The sequence below is a fragment of the Bos grunniens genome, chromosome 1 (assembly GCF_055505025.1).
Source record: "Bos grunniens cultivar Pamir isolate PY7600 chromosome 1, Bosgru_T2T1.0, whole genome shotgun sequence".
NCBI lineage: Eukaryota > Metazoa > Chordata > Mammalia > Artiodactyla > Bovidae > Bos > Bos grunniens.
This window is the reverse complement of record NC_141165.1, coordinates 47,162,275-47,181,504: the sequence shown is the minus strand read 5'-3', so window position 1 is coordinate 47,181,504 and position 19,230 is coordinate 47,162,275. Positions and strand designations below refer to the sequence as shown.

The 19,230-nt window shown below is 38.8% G+C and overlaps 1 protein-coding gene across 8 annotated transcripts in view; it reads left to right on the top strand.

Annotated features, from left to right (window-relative positions):
• The window catches only part of VEPH1 (ventricular zone expressed PH domain containing 1), a 300,739-nt gene that overhangs the window by 264,200 nt on the left and 17,309 nt on the right, over positions 1–19,230 (top strand). For 5 of the 8 annotated variants that reach the window (XM_086391814.1, XM_086391800.1, XM_086391821.1 and 2 more), the window contains one exon: positions 16,349–16,485. In XM_086391814.1, the coding sequence (XP_086247940.1) occupies positions 16,349–16,485 (137 nt within the window). Of the gene's footprint in view, positions 1–16,348; positions 16,855–19,230 lie in introns of those variants that run through there. The other 3 variants (XM_086391784.1, XM_086391774.1, XM_086391766.1) reach the window with 1 other exon arrangement.

Genomic DNA, 19,230 nt, shown 5'->3' with positions numbered 1-19,230 from the left:
GTTAGAGAAAAACAAACATCCTCTCAAGAACCCCAAAGAAATGAGACCACACTTAAATGAGTGAGTGGTTTCACAGACCTCCTCATCTCCCTTAATATTTTTGCTTGATGATTGAGCTGGATGAAAAATGAGACACTTAAAGAGTAAGGAGTTATTTGAGAAATAATTTCATATCTGGTTATTTACCCTTTGCCTTCCTTTATGCTGCACAAGGAACTTGGTCTACTGACTTGCCTAAAAATAACCATTGTTAGTCAATATGTGCCAAGCCCTACACTAAACGTGTCAAGTATCTCATTTAACCTTCACAATAATCTCATAAGGCTAGTACTAATATTATCTCCAGTTTACTGATGGCACCCCACTCCAGTACTCTCGCCTGGAAAATCCCATGGACGGAGGAGCCTGGTAGGCTACAGTCCATGGGGTTGCTAAGAGTCAGACACGACTGAGCGACTTCACTTTCACTTTTCACTTTCATGCATTGGAGAAGGAAATGGCAACCCACTCCAGTGTTCATGCCTGGAGAATCCCAGGGACGGGGGAGCCTCATGGGCTGCCATCTATGGGGTCGCACAGAGTCGGACACGACTGAAGCACGTATCTATCTTACTGATGGGGCAACTGAGGCACAGAGGGATTTGGGAACTGCCTGAGGTCACACAGGTAATGAGTTATCAGTGGATGGATTGAACCCAGTCTGACCCCAGAGCCCATGCACTTAACCATGTCTCCATGCTATCTCCTGGTTACACTTGCCCCAGTTTAACCAGTGGACATAGGTTGATAAAAAGTCTAATCTTCACAGAGTTAGGTAGGCTGCCTTTGGGAATGGAATATTTTACCATCAATGTGATAGAGTTCTCAACATTGACATGGCTCAGGAACTGAAGTGTAGACCAAGAGAATGGTGTTGAAACACTGCTGGACACAAACCACTTTGTAGATGAGCCATCCTCTAGAGAGCTGTTGGTCATACCATCTGTACCCATTCCTTGAACTGGGATTTTGGGCATCTTAAAGATCATGCATTGTGGCAAGTCTGTCCTGTTGCTCAGCCAAGAAGTTGAGACTGAACTGAAAAAAAAGTGTTTATTTTGGCCAGATGGAAATTTGAGGACCTCACGCAGAGGCACCAAATAGAATGTATTACCCCCACAGAGACAGTTTGGGTGGAAGAAACTGGCAGTTAAGATGGCAGCCTTCATGAGGCACAGATTGTTGGCTGATTACAGACTGAGATTGAGTTGATGCCAGAGTGAACACACTGATTTTTAAAAACTTAATTTGAGCAAAGAAAGAATTGATGAATTGAATGTCCCCATTATGAAACTTTCTAATTAGACCTTATTTCACCTGTGAAAAAGAGGGCATAAAAGAAACCTTATTTGAGATCATGGTGAAGTAAGGGACTTATCTGAGGTGGTTCTGAGGGGCCCTTAAGGATTTCATTCCAAGTAAGCTGAGTCCTTAGTTCAATAAACATTAAATCATATCTGACCAAGGGAGGCTCAGGAAAGGGGCTGCAAGTTAAAACCACAAAGTGTTCCTTTAATATATGTTTTCTCAAATTCACTGCCATGACTTAAAAAGAACATTTTTCACATTCACTCGTTCGTATTTGTGTTTCTCACAGTTAAATATAGACTGAGAACATATAGCAATAAAAATTCAAACAAGGCCAAATATTTTATAGCAGAACATATTGAATCAAAATGTTCGGCGCCTAAAACTTTTAGATTTCTTTGCTTATTTCCTTTTGCTTTATGAAAAGGGATTTTGGTCTGAGAGAAATCCTATTTTAAGTTACTATTTTCACCAAAAACTCCCTGAAAAGTTTTTATAAGTTGATCTAGTTTTCTTATTTTTATATAGCATATAAATTATATGTTTAATCCAAGTGAAAGGTCTGACATAATACTGCTGACATATATTAATCATAGGAAGTATATTTGCATTTGTATTCTGCTTAAATTATAAGTTTAAAGATGATCAAGACATAAGAATAAATATTTTGTTATTTGTTTATGCACAGGCAGCATAGAACTTGCATCCCATTTTTCATTTATGAAGTGCATGTTTGCTGTGTTGGTTGAATGTCTTCAACAGGCTAAACCTTGAGATAAAACAGGAAAAAGGTACAATGTCTCTGCTCTAAAAGGGTTCATAATCCATTTAGGGCCAGACATATATAGAAAAATCTAGCATACTTCCTTGTTTTTAGCATGCAATAAATACCTGTTGAGTGAGTCAATGGATGAATAATATTTAGAAATAGAAAAGTCAAATACAACTTGAATATTAAATGTTCCAGGTCTATTGTGATTATGTGTTAATAATATCAAATATATCACTATATCATACCCAGTGCATTTTGAGTCTGGTAAATGGAGATTGGTGCTTTTTTGCTCATTGAGAGAAGTCATTGTGTGCACATCAGAGTCTACTTCCCTGACTGTCTGAGCTCCTAAGTACTATTCCTGTTCTGGTTTGATTAGCACTCCTGCAGGGCCCAGGTGCCCTGTCAGGCTCAAGGAGGAAGAGGTCTAAAGAGAGAGAATTGGAGTCTAAGACAAAAGGCTGAAAAAATTGCATTTGGGTTTTTTTTTAAGGTATTGGCAAAAGGTACCTTGTTCTCAAATATTCATTGTTCCCGTATTTTTTTTAATGTGTCTCCATAAATGGGGAACAAAACATGAGACAACTAGAAAATTTCAGTTAGACTTCTAGGAAGGACATCCTGAAATATAAATCCTTCTTAATAATGTATAGACTAAACTATGGGACTTCAGAAACTGAAAACAAATCAGCTGGCTTCCATGGTCACTTTAAGGACATTCCCCTCCTGGAGTAGAGGTCACATCACCCCATCAACTCCCAATCATCTTCCCATCAGCTCCACCATCAGCACACAGAAATTCACACAAGTTTACTGTTTTGGTATTCAACAAAATATATATTTTATCCAGTTGGGTGTGAAGTCAGAGGAAACTAAATGCTAGAAAAGTATAAAGGTCCTGAAATTATAATTGCTAGCATTTATCATGCTAATTATGTGCTCTGTCTTACATGCATTTTTTTCACCATTATTGAGTCCATTTTTCAGATTAAGACACTGAAACAGAGAGAGGTCAAGTACTTTAGCATTTTAATCCAGGTCAATTCTTGAGCCTGAAATTTCAATCTCTAGGGCAAATCCAAGTTAAAGGCATGGAATGTTGAAAATTGCAAGAACAATTATTTCATAATATTATAATATATTGGAAAGATCAAGGAGTGAGCCACCTCTCTGATGACTTGATCCTCTCAAACACAAGCAGGGGTTTTGGGATGGGAATGTGCTGGAATCATGTCCTGATTACACGTAGGACATGATTACATAGAAGCTATTTCCAATTCCTCCAATTGCTGATTCAGTTTCTGATCATCGTTTTATAAAAGCACAGAGTAGAAGGTTAGAAAGTTCCTGAAATAACTCAAAAATCCTCAGAGATTTGCCTGCCAGTGTGTATTGTCAATCCCATCAAGCCCACATGAATGAGAGAATAGAGATTGAGCAAACAGATCGAACAGAACAGGATCTATTTCTGGAAAACCAAACAAATCCCTCTATCAGTAGTCCTTGTGTCCTGGAACTGCTCGTGCCTGTTAACAGTAAGAGTTAGTCAGCTGGACTGTCCTAGAACACATAGTCAGCTGGACTGTCCTAGAACACATCTGGCTGCCTATTCAGTCACATTCTTTTAAAGGAAGAGGAGGAACTAAATCATCACTTCCACTCTTGTTTCTTGAGACACACGGGATGCCTTTGTTCTTACACCCTACAGAAAGCAACTCAGGGACGTCCTGGTCTTGGCACTTGCATCTTTGGCACTTGTAGATCTGAGCGCTTGCCTGGGTCTTAGTCACTGGATATTGAGACACTGAATGTGATTGTCCGTAGGAGGTCTCCTTAGGCTATAAAAGAGAATGAAAGAATTTTTTTCAGATAGACCTCAACCATCCATCATGATTCCTCTTTAGAACTTGATTTCAAATGTTTGTGTTACAAGAACATCCTGTCCATTATATCGCATGGGGGCAAATAGAGATGATTTCAAAATGCTATTAGGGTGAGAAGGGCCTCTGTCAAAAGATTTTCTCCAAACACTATCAGCTGGTACCAGCAAGGTGGCTCTCCTTTGCCGAACACCTTCAGCCTAGGCTAGATGGCTTTCCACTCCAGACGCTAACATAAAAATGGGCTAAATGAGATCATCTCTGAGGCCTCAGCTAGTAGGACGTAAATAGCCTTGTGGGCCCATTAACATGAAAGTTTTCCATTTAATTTTAGTGCCAACTTTCACAGAACTTTATGGGTGACATAAGAAAACCCACTTTGGATTTATACAGTGGCTGGGTTTGTCTTATGATGCCTTCCCTCCTACAATATGTGGGCATGTTGTCTTCCATGCTAAACATAGTTGGAGAGCCAAAACCAGTGCAGTGTTGGGCAGGATAACTTCACATCTTCACACATATATATTGTTAATGACCCAGCAGGTAAAATTAAACCCCAGCCTATTTTTCAAAGATACTTTGAATTACATAATGACAAAACAAATACCTGCTCAGCACCTCAAATAAGTTACTATCCTTATCCTGAAATCTTTTCCCTTTCCACTCTTCCCATTGCCTGTTCTATGACTCTCTGTTAAGCTTTTCCCACACTCACATTCTCCCTCTCTTTCACACATAGACACACACACGCACATATGTGTATATACATTGGCAAACATGGACAAATCACCCCGACAGAATAAATTCCCTCCTCTCTGTCCTTTTGTTCTCTACACCATCTATAGTATACACAGTGTGTTGTCATCAATCTCCTCCACTAGACAATAAACTAGAGGAGGAAGAACCATACATTACTATTCTTTGTACGCCCTACCCAGTATCTGGCACACGGTAGTGTTCAACAAGTACTTGGCATATAAATGGATGATGGAATAATTCATGGATCGTGTAATGAATGCCAATAGGAGAAATAAGATTTGTTTTGAAACATAACTTTAAAATCTAATTCTTTCTCAAAAATAAAAAAAATAAAACAGCTTACTAAACTGAAACCTTGAAATAGCAACTTTTGCAAAGTAAATGTTTATGAGAAGAAATGTTGCTGTGTACAAAACTTCAACACCATGTGGATACCCAATTTTGATATTTGACCAAAAGGTTTCAATACACACGTATACACAGACTTCATAGTAAACTTGCTAATAACCTGTGAGCCTCTATGGGACATAAGCTAAGTAGCCTAATACCCTTCAGGGGTTAATTTCTATTTTTCAACCAGCATCACTATCAATCCTTCTGCCTTTCCAAATTGGGTCAACAACAATCTTATCTTGAGAGAGTGAAAGTATACTTGCAGCAAAGCATGAGTCACCCTGTGGTTTTCCAGAAACAAATCATCAGGCATTGAAATGTGTCTTTTTACACCAAGAGACTAAGCTGAGTCAGGCCAAAATACCAAGGAGAAGAAGCATGCTTTAGAAAGGCAGACCAGAGTGAATATATCAGTCCCTATCACTGTACAGATTTACAGTGACATTGATTTAAAGAATTTTTACATAGTTTTTTTAAATTAAAGCACTTAAGATCTCTTCAAAGAGCTCTTCTTCCTCCAACTTAAACTCCCATGGGCTCTTAAACACCTTCAACTGGCTTAACATTTCCTTTCTCTTCACCTGTTGCCTCTCTCTCGCCTCCTCTTTAAAGCCAGAAGAGTCGTCACTGTTCACCCTGTGTTTCCTTGCCTCCTGCTCCTCTTGACTCGACCCTTTCTAATCTGGCCTCTCAGCCCATTATCTCTATGGTCATTCAAGTCATGCAGGTTCCAGGACTGGATATGTTTCAGTCCTTGTGTCACTCACCTTTAGCAGTGTTCAATTCCGTTGGCCAGTTCCTCCTTCCTCAAGCATTTCTCCCTATACCTTCTGTGACACAGCATCCTTCAGTGACCCTCCTACTCTAGACACTCCTTCTCAACCTTCTTTCTGGGCCCACCTTCCTCTATCCAGCTATTCATTATCAGTGCGCATTTTTTCCCATCACCATAACTCTCTCCCTAGTCAGTCTCCACGGGTCTGTGGCTTTAGTAACTGCTTCTGTGACAAAACTCTCAAACGGGTATCTGCCCTTCTCTGCTTGACTCTTCCTGCTTGATAATTCAAAGACACCTCAAACTCAGTTCATTTAAATTAAAACTCATAAATGTCCCACCCTTCCCCCTAAAAAAAACAAACAAACAAACCCACCTGACTTTCTTTCAGCATTCCCCACTTGAGTAATTATAATATCACTCGTTCTGAGGCATCAGCCAAACACCCAATTGCCTCTCCCCACCCGTATCCAGCCTGTCACCCAGTATTTGGATTTCCCTTCTCAGGTGCTTTTAACTCTGTCCACCTCTCTTCATTGCACTACCATCACCTCTTGCCTAAAATAATGGCAGTAGCCTCCTGACTGAACTACTTGGACCTTCCAACCCCCTTCCCACACTATGGCCAGAATGACCTCTTCAAAGCCCAAATCCTGGCACAATTCTCTGTATAAAACCTTACAATGGCTTCCCACAGCTCTTAAAAACCAAACTCCACATCCAGCGCCCGACAGCCTCACATGCAATGCCCTCTCCTAGCCTCTCCAGCCTCATTTTGTCCCCATTGCCTCGCCATTCTGGCCAGAAAGACCTCCTTTCAGTTTCCTATACTTATCACACTTCCTCCTGCCCTGGGCTTTTGGATCTCTTGTTCTCCTGCTAGAATCACCCTTTCTCCCCTCATCACCTAGTTAATGTAGATATTAACTTTCCCATTACAACTCAGATTCACTGCCTTAGGGAAGCTTTCTGTAACCTCCTGACTAATGCTAAGGTCCTCAAAGTATTTCAGACCTCTCCTTAAAATACTTGTTATACCTGTCATCTTGTTTTTTGTCGTTGTTAGTTTGTTTGGTTGATGTTTGCCTTGATTGTCTGACTAGTGTCTGTTTCCTCTAATAAACAAGTTCTATGGAGGGAGCCCCCCTCCTCAGCCCCTCGCACACAATAGTGAAAGTGAAAGTCACTCAGTCATATCCAACTCTCTGTGACCCCATGGGCTATCCATGGAATTCTCTAGGCCACAATACTGGAGTGGGTAGCCTTTCCTTTCTCCAGGGGATCTTCCCAACCCGGGAATCCAACCCAGGTCTCCCGCATTGCAGGCAGATTCTTTACCATATGAGCCCCAAGGGAAGCCCAAAAATACTGGAGTGGGTAGCCTATGCTATAGATAGTCAATAAATATTTGCCAAATAAGCAAATGACCAATTTTGTATCTTCATAGAAAATTTTTAGTAAAATTTTTCTTAGGCAAGTGGTGACAAAAGCCAAATTAATGAATTCACAATAATTCATTTTAAGAGAAAAAAGGGATTCATATGATGGCATTTTCAGTGTATCTTTGTGCCAAGTATATTCTTTGTTTAAGCAGTATTTTCTTAAATAAGTTCTTCCCAAAAGTACTATGAGAGATCATTTTATTTAACATAGAGTGAGATATTCTGTGTGTATGTATATATATATCAGATACAGTGTTATAGTGGATATGTTACAGGTAAAACTTCCAATGCAGACACTGTAAAACTATTTATTGCCAAAAGGTTTGAGGCCAAGTGTTCAACCGCAACAGATGGAGTTTTTATTAAATAATTCTACAAAAACAGTATAGACACTCCTTAGAATGCTCTTAAACAACCAAGAATGTACATGCATACAGGTGGGACAATGGCTAACACATATGCAACTTATGGCAGGCTTCCCTGGTGGCTCAGCAGTAAAGAATCTGCCTGCAGTGCAAGAGACACAGGAGACACGGGTTTGACCCCTGAGTTGGGAAGATTCCCTGGAGAAAGGAATGGCAACCCACTCCAGTATTCTTGCCTAGAGAACCCCATGGACAGAGGAACCTGGTGGGGCTACAGTCCATGGGGTCGCAGAATTAGATACAACTGAAGCAACTGAGCATGTATGCATGCAACTTGTACAGCTCAAACAAGATGACTCTTCTTATCACAGAGCTGATACAGGTGTGAAAGTGTTAGTCACTCAATCATATCCAACTGAGCGACCCTATAGACTGTAGCCTGCCAGGCTGCTCTATCCATGGGGTTCTCCGGGCAAGAAAACTGGAGTGGGTAGCCATCCCCTTCTCCAGGGGATCTTCCTGACCCAGAGATCAAACCCAGGTCTCCTGGATTGCAGGCAAATTCTTTACTGCCTGAGCCACCAGGGAAGCCCCAAAACAAGTATGTCACATCTATTTTCCCCCAGCTTTCCTCACAGCTCTACAAAGTCCAGGCAGTGCAGAAAAGCACTCAACCTTTAAAACCATCTAACATCCTACAGTCAGATATCAGTAACACGCATCCATGACATCATAGAAATGAGTTGACAGCATGGGACCAGCATGGGAAGAGTGTATGGAACCCTTTTTTATTCAATGTTCAAGAATAAGATTGAGCAGTTCTCTCCATTCATTCCTACCACACCTGATCTTTTCCCATTGGTCCCTATCAGTCATTACTGGGCAAGTGTGGGCCAGTATTATTTGGTAGGTTCCCATAAGGGACCCAAAGGTGACCATACTTAACTTCTCAGAACTATTGAACAGGTTACCCTCTTGGCAGGTGGCCTTAGAATTTTTGTTTCACTGATGAACAATAAATAAGCCAAATTCCACAAACATTGATTCTGAGCATTTTTTTTCCCTGTAACTCTATTAACCTAAATCAAGGACATCCATATGATCTTTTTTTTAACTTAAAAAAAAGTTTATTATTTTTAATTGAAGGAAAATTGTTTTACAGTATTGTGTTGGTTTCTAGCAAACATCAACATGAATCAGCCATAGGTTTATCCATGTTCCCTCCCACTTGAACATTCCTCCCCCCTCCCTTCCCATCCTACCCCTCTAGGTTGTTACAGAGCCCCAGTTTGAGTTCCCCGAGTCATATAGCAAATTCCCATTGGCTACCTATTTTGCATATGGGAATGTATGTTTCCACGTTGCTCTCTCCATAGGTCCCACCTTCTCCTTGCCCCTCCTCCCTAGCCATGTCCATACGTCTATTATTCTCTGTGTCTCCATTGCTGCCCTGCAAGTAGGTTCATCAGCGCCATCTTGCTAGATTCCATATATATGTGTTAGTATATGATATTTGTTTTTCTCTTTCTGACTTACTTCACCATATGATCTTATACTGCCATCCTATTCTTTAATTTTATGGAAAGTTCATAACAATTTTTTTCCCACTATTGGTTTTGCCATTTTACTATTTTGGATATTGTGTGGCCTATTCCTGTCATCTACCAGGAAGCTACTATCATTTCTTAGAAGTTCTTGAGCCATGTTAGAATCAGCTGGGGATGCTGTTAAAATGCAGGGTCCCTCACCCTACCCTAAGATTATGTAAACAATAGGTTCAGGGTGGTGCCTTGGAATTTGCATTTTAATAAGCCAGCACGTAATTCTGATATAGGTGCTCCTCAGAACACAGGTTGGGAAACACTGCTCTACGAGTTTATAAAATAGTAGTTCTAAAAGCCTTTTTTTTTAAGAACAATATTTCAGCAGTTAACAGAGAAGCCTAGAAAGCAAGCTACATTTTGATGGGTATGAGATTACTGAGAAAGGAAGTCATTTGGCACATGTGAAAGTGCTCTCAAAGGGCTGCTGTCAAATTGAGTTTGCCTATCTTTTTTTGGACCCCACACATCTTGTAGGATGTTACAAAATCAATGCTGGATTATGCCTCCTTGTTTATTCACTACTGGTAAGGAAATATGGGCCTCTAAACACCGCCTGGGTAGTCATATGAAATATGCCATTTGTTAACAATCCTTAGTGATTTCAGAAACCACAGACACTCAGTCTACTGAATGTGGCTCCTAGAGCCTCCTCACTCAGTGCTTCTACCCCTTTTTAAGTGTACCCTCTATAATCAGAGTTGGGTTTATTAGACCTGGCACACACACAAGAAAATCAGTAAAACCATAAAAGGGAATTGGAGTAAACTTGAGACTCTCAATACATGGAAAGAAATTCCCCACAGACTGTATAGGAGTTGTAATTCTCAGAAGCAGTCATTTCAAGGGAAATTTTTTTTAAAAAAGACATACTTTTTCTCAGTTCTTATTTTAAAACTAAATATTTGAGATTTACATATTTCTTCAAGATTATGCCTTCTTTTGAAGGTATTTGTCTTTAATAATCAGGAAAAATATCTAAGAATTCGAATATCACAAATTGAATTTATGACAATCTTAATTATTTGTGCATAATGCAATACTTTTAAGACAAAAGTTGCATGAGCCAGAAGCACACAGTATAAGGAACTTCTGGGTGTGGATAGTAGTCAGTACAATGTGAATAATAGTTAATGGCGGTGAGGGTGTCAGCATCTACTGCCATAAGAATAAGCAGGAAGCCTGGGACAAAAGGGAGCAGCCACTAATGATGTGGAAAAGATTCCCAGTGCAGCCCAATCCATTATCGGATTAGCTTGAAAATGGCCGTTGTGATGAACAAATGGATCTGTTACTCAAAATCAGAAGAGTTCACCTCTTTTCGGGACTCTTTGAATTGCTTGTCACACCTCAAGTTCAAAGCCTGCAGTCCTTGACCTTTAAAAGGGTTTATTGTCTTACTCTGAATTCTCTCACCATTCCTAATGCTTTAATATAGTATAAGTTCATTACATCCTTAATTGGAGGGAAGGAGATAGGTTTTATCCTCAGGCCATTAGGATATGGTATTTATAAAAACCAACTGTTCATCGTTACAGTCAGAGAAGATGACCATGATCATGATGATAATAACTACTATTTGTTGACATCTTATTAGATAGCAGGACTTAGTTAAGCAAGGCTACTGTTAACTTTTACAGCATTTTGTGTGCCTTTATTTATGGTGGTTGATGTCCACTTTGGGGGGGTGTATGACTTAAATAGCAAAATTCTGGCTGACTTTCAACCCCTACACCCCCCTTAGCTGAGTGCTCTTAGGCAGTGAACAACCTGCTCGGTGGCCCTGTTGTTAAGCATGACGTCTCCAGAGAAGAGGAAACTGAAGCTCAGTGAGGCTAAATAACTTGCACAAGACCAGTCAGCCATTAAGTTTCAATTTCTGGACTTCAGCTAAGATCTGATTCCAAAGTCATTGCCCTTACCCCATCAACTCTCAGCCTAGACCAAAGAAAATCTTTGGTACAGCCCTATATGATTTATTATAGTAAGGAGAAAACATGGCATCCAATACACTATGTTTAACTAAATTATAATTGGCTAAGGTCTGTACCAGGTGAAGCAGTTGGTAAAGAATGTGCCTGCCAGTGCAGCAGACACAAGAGACATGGTTCAATCTCTGAGTTGGGAAGATCCCCTGGAGTAGGAAATAGCAACCCACTCCAGTATTCTTGGCTGAAAAATCCCATGGACAGAGGAGCTTGGCAGGCTACAGTCCATGGAGTTGCAAAGAGTCACACACAACTGAGCATACACACACACACACACACACACACACAAGGATATAGTCACAATTGCAATAAACCTTAATGCAAGGTGGAGACCTTAAATTACTAAACTCTTGTGCTCTTGAGTTGTATGACTACAGAAATTCTTATTTTTCATCATGTTCATTACAAAGCATTAGCTTTCACTTTGCATGATGTCCAGGGATTTTTAGGATTGGTCTCTCCTTGAATCTCACACCTCATCTCTTGCTTGCCGATCCTACCAGATTCCCATCACTAAGAATAAGTGATAGTTTCTAGAATGCATTGCATGCCCACTCTGTCAGCCTCAGCCCTTTGCAGGTTATTTTCCTTCTTCTTTTTTCAGAATATCCCTCTTCACTTCACCTTCATCACTGCCATTTGTCCTTCAGAATTCAGCTCAGACACATATACTCCAGGCAGCTTTCCTGCTTCCTACCCCCAGTGTAGAATAGGTGCCTCTCCAGAGGTTCCAGTCTCCTTACCTCTGGCTTTCAGTTACATTCTGGCAGGAGATCAGAGGGAGGGAGCAGAGTGAGGTCTGCTTATTTATTCCCGACTCCCTCCCTGCTTGGTCCCTGCAGGTTGACCGTGTCCTCCATCCACAGCCACAGTCAGGCAGTGCTTTGCATACAGCCCCTAACTGTTCTCTTCAACTTCCTCTTCAGCCAGAGGGGTGTTGAGCCTCCTCCTGGCTCCTGGCCCCAGAGCATTACAGTGCCTTTCCTACACCGTGCCCACATCTGTGTAAATAGTCCCTTTATTAAGTCCCTTCAGTCACAACAGCTTGAGGTGCCCCTGTTTCCTGCTGTGACCATGCCTGATCCACAGCTGATCCCATCTGGTGACCAGGAGGCTTCATGCCTGTTCCGGCTGGACCTTCACAGGCTCTAGGCCCCTGATTAGTCCTTAAGAAGAGCAAGATCTTTTCTAATGGGGATTCAGAAGAGCTTTCAAATAAAGTCCAATATGACCTCCCCTATGATTATCTGATACCCAATCTCTTTCCTGGATCTTACACCAAAAAAATCTTCAATTGCCTACAGGCACCGCCTCCCCACCCCCCACCCCCACCTTCAGCTCATGACTTTGACCAAAGTGATTGCTTTACAAACTTGCTTTTGAGTTCATTGATTCTTCCAGCTTCTTTAGGTTCTTTACTTTCATACATTTCCCCTGACATGTCATTCCTGTTACCCCAGTCCTTCTCTGCACTCCTCCCACAAGCTCCTCTCTCCCTTCTTCAGCAGGGACCCAGCCCTCGTGTCACTCTCTCCCAGCTAGAAGTAGAATTTTCTTTCTTTGAGTTCTGTAATGCTTGGCTTCTATATCCCAAACTCTACACTGAGTTGTCAAATTTGTAAAATGCTTTATCTCACCACAAGATGATAAACTCAAGCTCTCTCTGAGCTGGGCTTCATGACCCCCTCAGATCCAAACGCAGTGCTTTACAGCTTCCATGTGCTCAAAATTATGTGTGAGATGACTGGATATGGCTGATAGATCAATAGAGGAATATTCTTTATTGCTCTAAGGTATCTGTGCCTGATATGATTCACCAACTTCTCATTGAGTAAGACTAACATTTTCAAATTTCATCTTTTATCAACATAAATGTTGTCAAGTCTTGGTCCACAAAAGGAATACAATGAATATATAACCATTTGTATTAGCATTCTCAGATTTTTAAGTTGATAAACATGGAATGGGTTCCAATTACACTAGAGAATTCAGTTTAATATTTCATAAACTGAATTATTTTCAGTTTATTTCATAAATAAATATTCCATAAACTGAATTATTTTTAACCAACTGATAATTTTAAAAAGGAACAGTTGCTGGTTGGTAGAGAATGTCTTAGCCAAACTGATGCTTTGAATGAAATAATGTGTTAATTGGCATGTGAGAAAATATTTCAATATCCTATATGCATTACATGCAAGCAAGATAGTTTTAGGCACATGATCATTTCCTCATAGTCTCATTTGACATGTTATTTTTCAAGTGGAATATGATCATCTTTAGAAAGAATTAGTTCCTCATTTTGACCATGAAGAGACAACGATATCATGTGAGAATTATTGCTCACCAGGACGTATAATGGGCAATAGACCTATTAAAAGAACGCATGGCCAGTAATGCACTTATGCCAGACATAATTGTTTTAAAAAACTTTTTTTTAGAACCTAGGATAGCCACTGGGGGGGCGGGGCAGAAATAGCTTTTCTCTTTTTTTGCCTTTTGAAACTGTTTTGAAATTAATCCTATAGGTACAAATAGCCTGACTTTTAAGAATTACCTGAAGTTGACTCTGATTCCTAAATTAAGGTCCTAACATGCAGCTAGTTTAAAATGCTGCTGAAATTTCCTTCCTAAAATCTTTTCCATGGACTTTTCCCTGGGATCCACTTTCACTGGAAGTGAGAATCTACAATGAAGTCCTCTTTGTTCAGCAACATTTCTCTATCAGTCTTCATCCTTTCATTTTCCAGTAAGCCTTTCATTTCCTCTGGAGTCTCTCACAATCATTGTGGGCATGTGGGTCTGTGGGTATGTTATCCCAGCCACTTCATGTCTCAAACAGTTCCTTCGACTATTTTGGTCACATACACTTCAAGTGAAGCATTTGCATCTGCCTTGAAATTTTGATCTACATTGAGAAGTTCTTGTAGCTAATTCCCAGTGTCAGATTCAGAAGGAGCCATGTGCTTAAATATTACCTAAATCCCAGCCCTCTAGGACCTCTAGACCTTCCCCAAGACCTCTAGCACTTGGGGAAGATGCGGTGTCCCAAGTGCTTTACCTGCTGCATAAAGGAAGCAAGGACTGTGTTTATGGAAAATTTAAATTTGCGAAGAGCATACTCCCTTTAAGAAAGCTCTTAATAGATTATTGCTAGCAGAACACAGATCACTTTGTTAACATTGATTGTCGATGATTCTTGAGCAAGTGCTTTGCATACTCTCCTCTATGCCCAGTCTAGCCACCATGGGGCATGCTAGAAAATGGGAGGTATTTCTCATCATTGAAACCTCAGATCAAATGCCACCTCGAATGTGCAAGCTCTTTCCTGACCACTTACATGCATCTGCACCAACCCCAAGTCACTCACTCTCTTCATTATAAACTACCGCTATCTAACAATATATTTCAGATATTGTTTCTGTTGCTGCTGCTGCTGCTAAGTCGCTTCAGTCGTGTCCAACTCTGTGCGACCCCATAGACGGCAGCCCACGAGGCTCCCCCAACCCTGGGATTCTCCAGGCAAGAACACTGGAGTGGGTTGCCATTTCCTTCTCCAATGCATGAAAGTGAAAGTGAAGTCGCTGAGTCTTGTCTGACTCTTAGCGACCCCATGGACTGCAGTCTACCAGGCTCCTCTGTCCACGGGATTTTCCAGGCAAGAGTGCTAGAGTGGGGTGCCATTGCCTTCTCTGATTGTTTCTGTTACTAGCCTTAATTTGGGATTGAAAATGGAAGATCCAATTGACTAGTCATCAGACAAGAAGGGAAAAAAGCCAGGTTAATAGAATTTGTTTATAAAAACTATATATTTTATTATTTCTTACCCTGACAGTGCTGTCATGATGGACAAATACCCCATCTGAGCTAGTTATTTAACCTACATTAGAAAAGAGAAATGATGGATGGGAAGGACAGGTTGTGTTCATAAGTTCAAAGAGCTACTGTCCAAATTTAACAGTGATTAACAAATTTCATTACTTTCAAGGTGCTATGAATATCAAACATTAATGTAAATAAATAAATATTGTCATACACCTCAGAAATCAGATTCTTTTACATGAATTGGAAGAGTGAATCTTACATAGTTTGTAAAACAAATGAAATTATTCAGTTTAACATATAAACTTCTGACATCATAATCGATCTTCTAACTCTATGGTTCTGTGTTATCATACGTACTCTACTTCAGTGTGAAATGAATCCATTAATTCAACAAAAATTTACACACTTCATACTAGATATGCCTGATGTAACAATAGTGAACAAAGCAAAGACCCTGACCTCACTGAGCTTTCAGCTGAATGGTAAAGAAAGACATTAATCAGGTAAATGCCAATAATCATCTTTGAATGATGATATCTGAGAAAAGAAACATGCCAGATGCTCTGAGAATATATGGCAGACAAAGTCAGTTGGGTCTGGGTTTGGGAGAAGTCTCCCAGAGGAAGCAATGTTTTGAGTTGAAATATGAAATAATTAGTTTTTAACTAGGTGAAGATTTAACTGTGAAGAGTGGAGGTAGAGTGTGTGTTCCAGAGAGTGGAAAAATCATGTTCAAAAGAGTGGGGTAAGTTTGTTTTTGCAGCTGTTAAGGATTCATGAAAACACATATTTGCACTACATTGACTTTTGCTGGCAAATAGCTAAATATACTTGGTTTGTGATTGTTTATAAAACTATATTTCTAAAAGTTTGTGTGAACAAAATACCATGAAACAAAGGAGTTAGGAAGAACAATGCTGAGTATCTGGATGAACCTTAAAAAACTGCTAACCAAATGCTCTTTTCGTGAACTATATTCCTTTTGCAAATCTCAATGAGGGCTTTCAACATTTACCATTATCATATCTAAACTGTGCGTTCTTTTACGGACAAAGGGGGAAAGCTTAACCAAATTCATAATTTTTTAGCCACTTTCCAAGTATACTTTTATACTTGGTTCACTGTACAATTCTGACTTTTGATCACTTGCCAACTGAATAATGAAAAATAAATGGCTTGATTGTTCTATTACCTTTAACAGTTATAAATCAAGATGGCCAGCCCCTCATAGAAGGAAAACTTAAAGAGAAACAAGTCAGATGGAAGTTCATCAAAAGGTGGAAAACCCGTTATTTTACACTGGCTGGAAATCAACTTCTGTTTCAAAAAGGAAAATCTGTAAGTCCCTCTGCCATCTTTTACACTTGTGTTTTTAAAGCCTTGATCTTTGCCAACCTGATAGGCATTTTGTCTGGAGTAAAATGGCCAATAATTTTTCCTTCTCCATTTTACAGTTTTACGGTGTCTTTTTATTATACATGCCTTTTTGACTGTTCTGTTCATTCCTACATAAGTTGGTTCACTGTCCTTCTCAGTTTATTATGGAAGGGTTTTTTTGTTAACCTAAGTTTTAGAAGATGAACCACAGAAGGCCTACCCAGGAATCTTGACTTGAACATCGTGCATTCTGTTTCCTTGTGGATCACCTACATAAATATGTGGCTTTGACTCTGACTTCTTTTATGATTGAAGGCTATATTTGGACGTGGGGACCTGAGGAAGGGGAATAGTAGGCAGGGAAGAAGGAGAAAAGGTTGATTTATTTTAAGTACTTTTTATGTAGTCAACCAAACTCAGTTTTTTGGGGGGAAAATATTACTATCTTTCATTTAATATTCAGTTAATGGATAGAACAGAACTCTGAAAAAATTCATAAATATTCATTTAATATAATTTTCAATCTGAAGTAGGATGCTCAGTAAATATCTGTATTCTGAATTTTCAGTGAGAAACTTGTGAAATGATATTATATTGCAATCAATAATGCAAAGTTATCCCTTTCTTTCCAAATCACATTTATCATTAAACTCTTCTCACTCATGATCAGGGAGCATGAAATCTTGATGTATTTCTTGGCTATTTTAAGATATAATAATAATAATTTCTCAGTGCTTATCATGTGCCACAGTGGATTACCTCTCACAATCTTCAGAACAATTCTTTGAGATCAGCACCATTGTTATTGCCATTTTATAGATGGACAAACTGAGGCACAAAGAGACTGATGGGCTTGTCTGAGGATAGAGCCCGTAAGGTGAGAAAAGGTAAAACTGGAGTTAGACTCAGGCAATGTGACACCAAAGCATGTTCTTAAATGAGAACACAATCAAGCTTCACATGTACATCTAAAATACAGGGTCAAAAGAAATAAATAAATAAAATACAGGGTCAGTAGCAAATCAAAGTGTGTCTGGATTAATTGATGAGAGTGTTAAATTACTAAAAAATTACATTTCACTAAGAGCACATGCACTGCGTCTTTAGGATGCTCATTACCAAATTTGTTTGAACTTCTCAGCAGAAATCAAATATGGTGTATCTGTATTATGATGAATTCTGATTAGTGTTCTTTTAGTTAATAAAGCTTCACATTAACTTTTTAAGTGAAAAAGAACATTTTGATGGCACCTGTTTTGAACTCATGTTACTTTCTTCATCTGTGTGTTTTATAAAATATAAAGATGGATTTTCCTGTGGCTAAAGATCTTTTTGAATGAGAAATGTAATGGTGTGTTCAATTTGGAAAGTTATTGGAGGTATAAGGAAACTTTTATTTTTAGCATAGGTTCACATTAAAGCATTTTTAAAGTGTTTAAAATGACCATTTGAACTTCCTATCTTTGTTAAAGAAATCAGAATAGAAGTTAAGATGTAGTGATTTTTCCGATCCCTTGGGACAGAGTAGAGTTAGTTCATAAGAGTGTTTTTCCTGAACTCAAATACTGACCTTTATACTTCTTGATTCAGAGCTCTTTAATAAAATTTAGAGAATAAGCTATTTTACGATTGGCTAACTTATTTGACATCTTTATCAGGAGATAATGATTTGACATTCCAGAAGTCTGACAGACCATTTGGCTCAAATATTAGGAAATACTATAATATAGCATAGAGACCACACCAAAACCCCTCTCATCCTTAGGGACACTGTAACCTTGCCGTGGTCAGCAATCCAGCTGCAGCTTCAACCGCATCATAGAGGGCCTTTTTTGTAAATGAGGAAAATATGCATTTTAACGTAAGAACTAAAAGCTTATAGTGTTATTTTTTCACTTTTGCCTTCTAAGATCTTCATCTCCACCAAACAGCTAGGTAATGGTTTCCTTTGATTTCTTATCTGTTTCTGTCTTAGTTGATTTACTGTCCACTGGTAACCCTTTTTTTTTTTTTTTGTTCACTTCCTACACGTATCAATTTTCTACTATAATCTAATTTAAAATACATAATTTTATTGCTGTCAGATACTTACTATAAACCAAATTAAACTAATAAAGTATTGCTATTGTCTTATAGAGATATCTTCACTTTTTATTCTGTATATCCCCTAAAAAAATTCTGAAAATCTGCCTAACACCTTGTAGCATTTTAATTTACGTAAATACTTTTATCATAAGTTTAAACAGTTGCACAAACCATACTTTCTATTGAATTGTAAATATTGTCACTTTAAAATTTAAAAATCACATCTCTCCTTTAAATATAACCAATAGAATAAAAAATACCATTGCAATTTGACACCTAACACCATCTATTTAAAAAATATGCAAATTAGCTCTTCTTTAATTGATGTGTTCAGGTTGTTTCTTTGAAATAATATTTTTGTTCTACCATTCCTATAACTTTTTATCCTGATCACCTTCATTTTCGACTGCAGTAAAACTATGTATATATATTTAAATTTAGTGATTTTAATTTCTTGTGACCATCAGTCTCAAAGTGTTAAGATCTTTTATTAACTTTCAAAAATATGTTACTTATGAAAAGCTATAAGTATAATATTAAATGTAATAAATAGTTATTAAACATTAAAAGTTAAATGCTTTTTAATGCTTGGTTGAAGGACACTTCCCTTACATCAGTGTT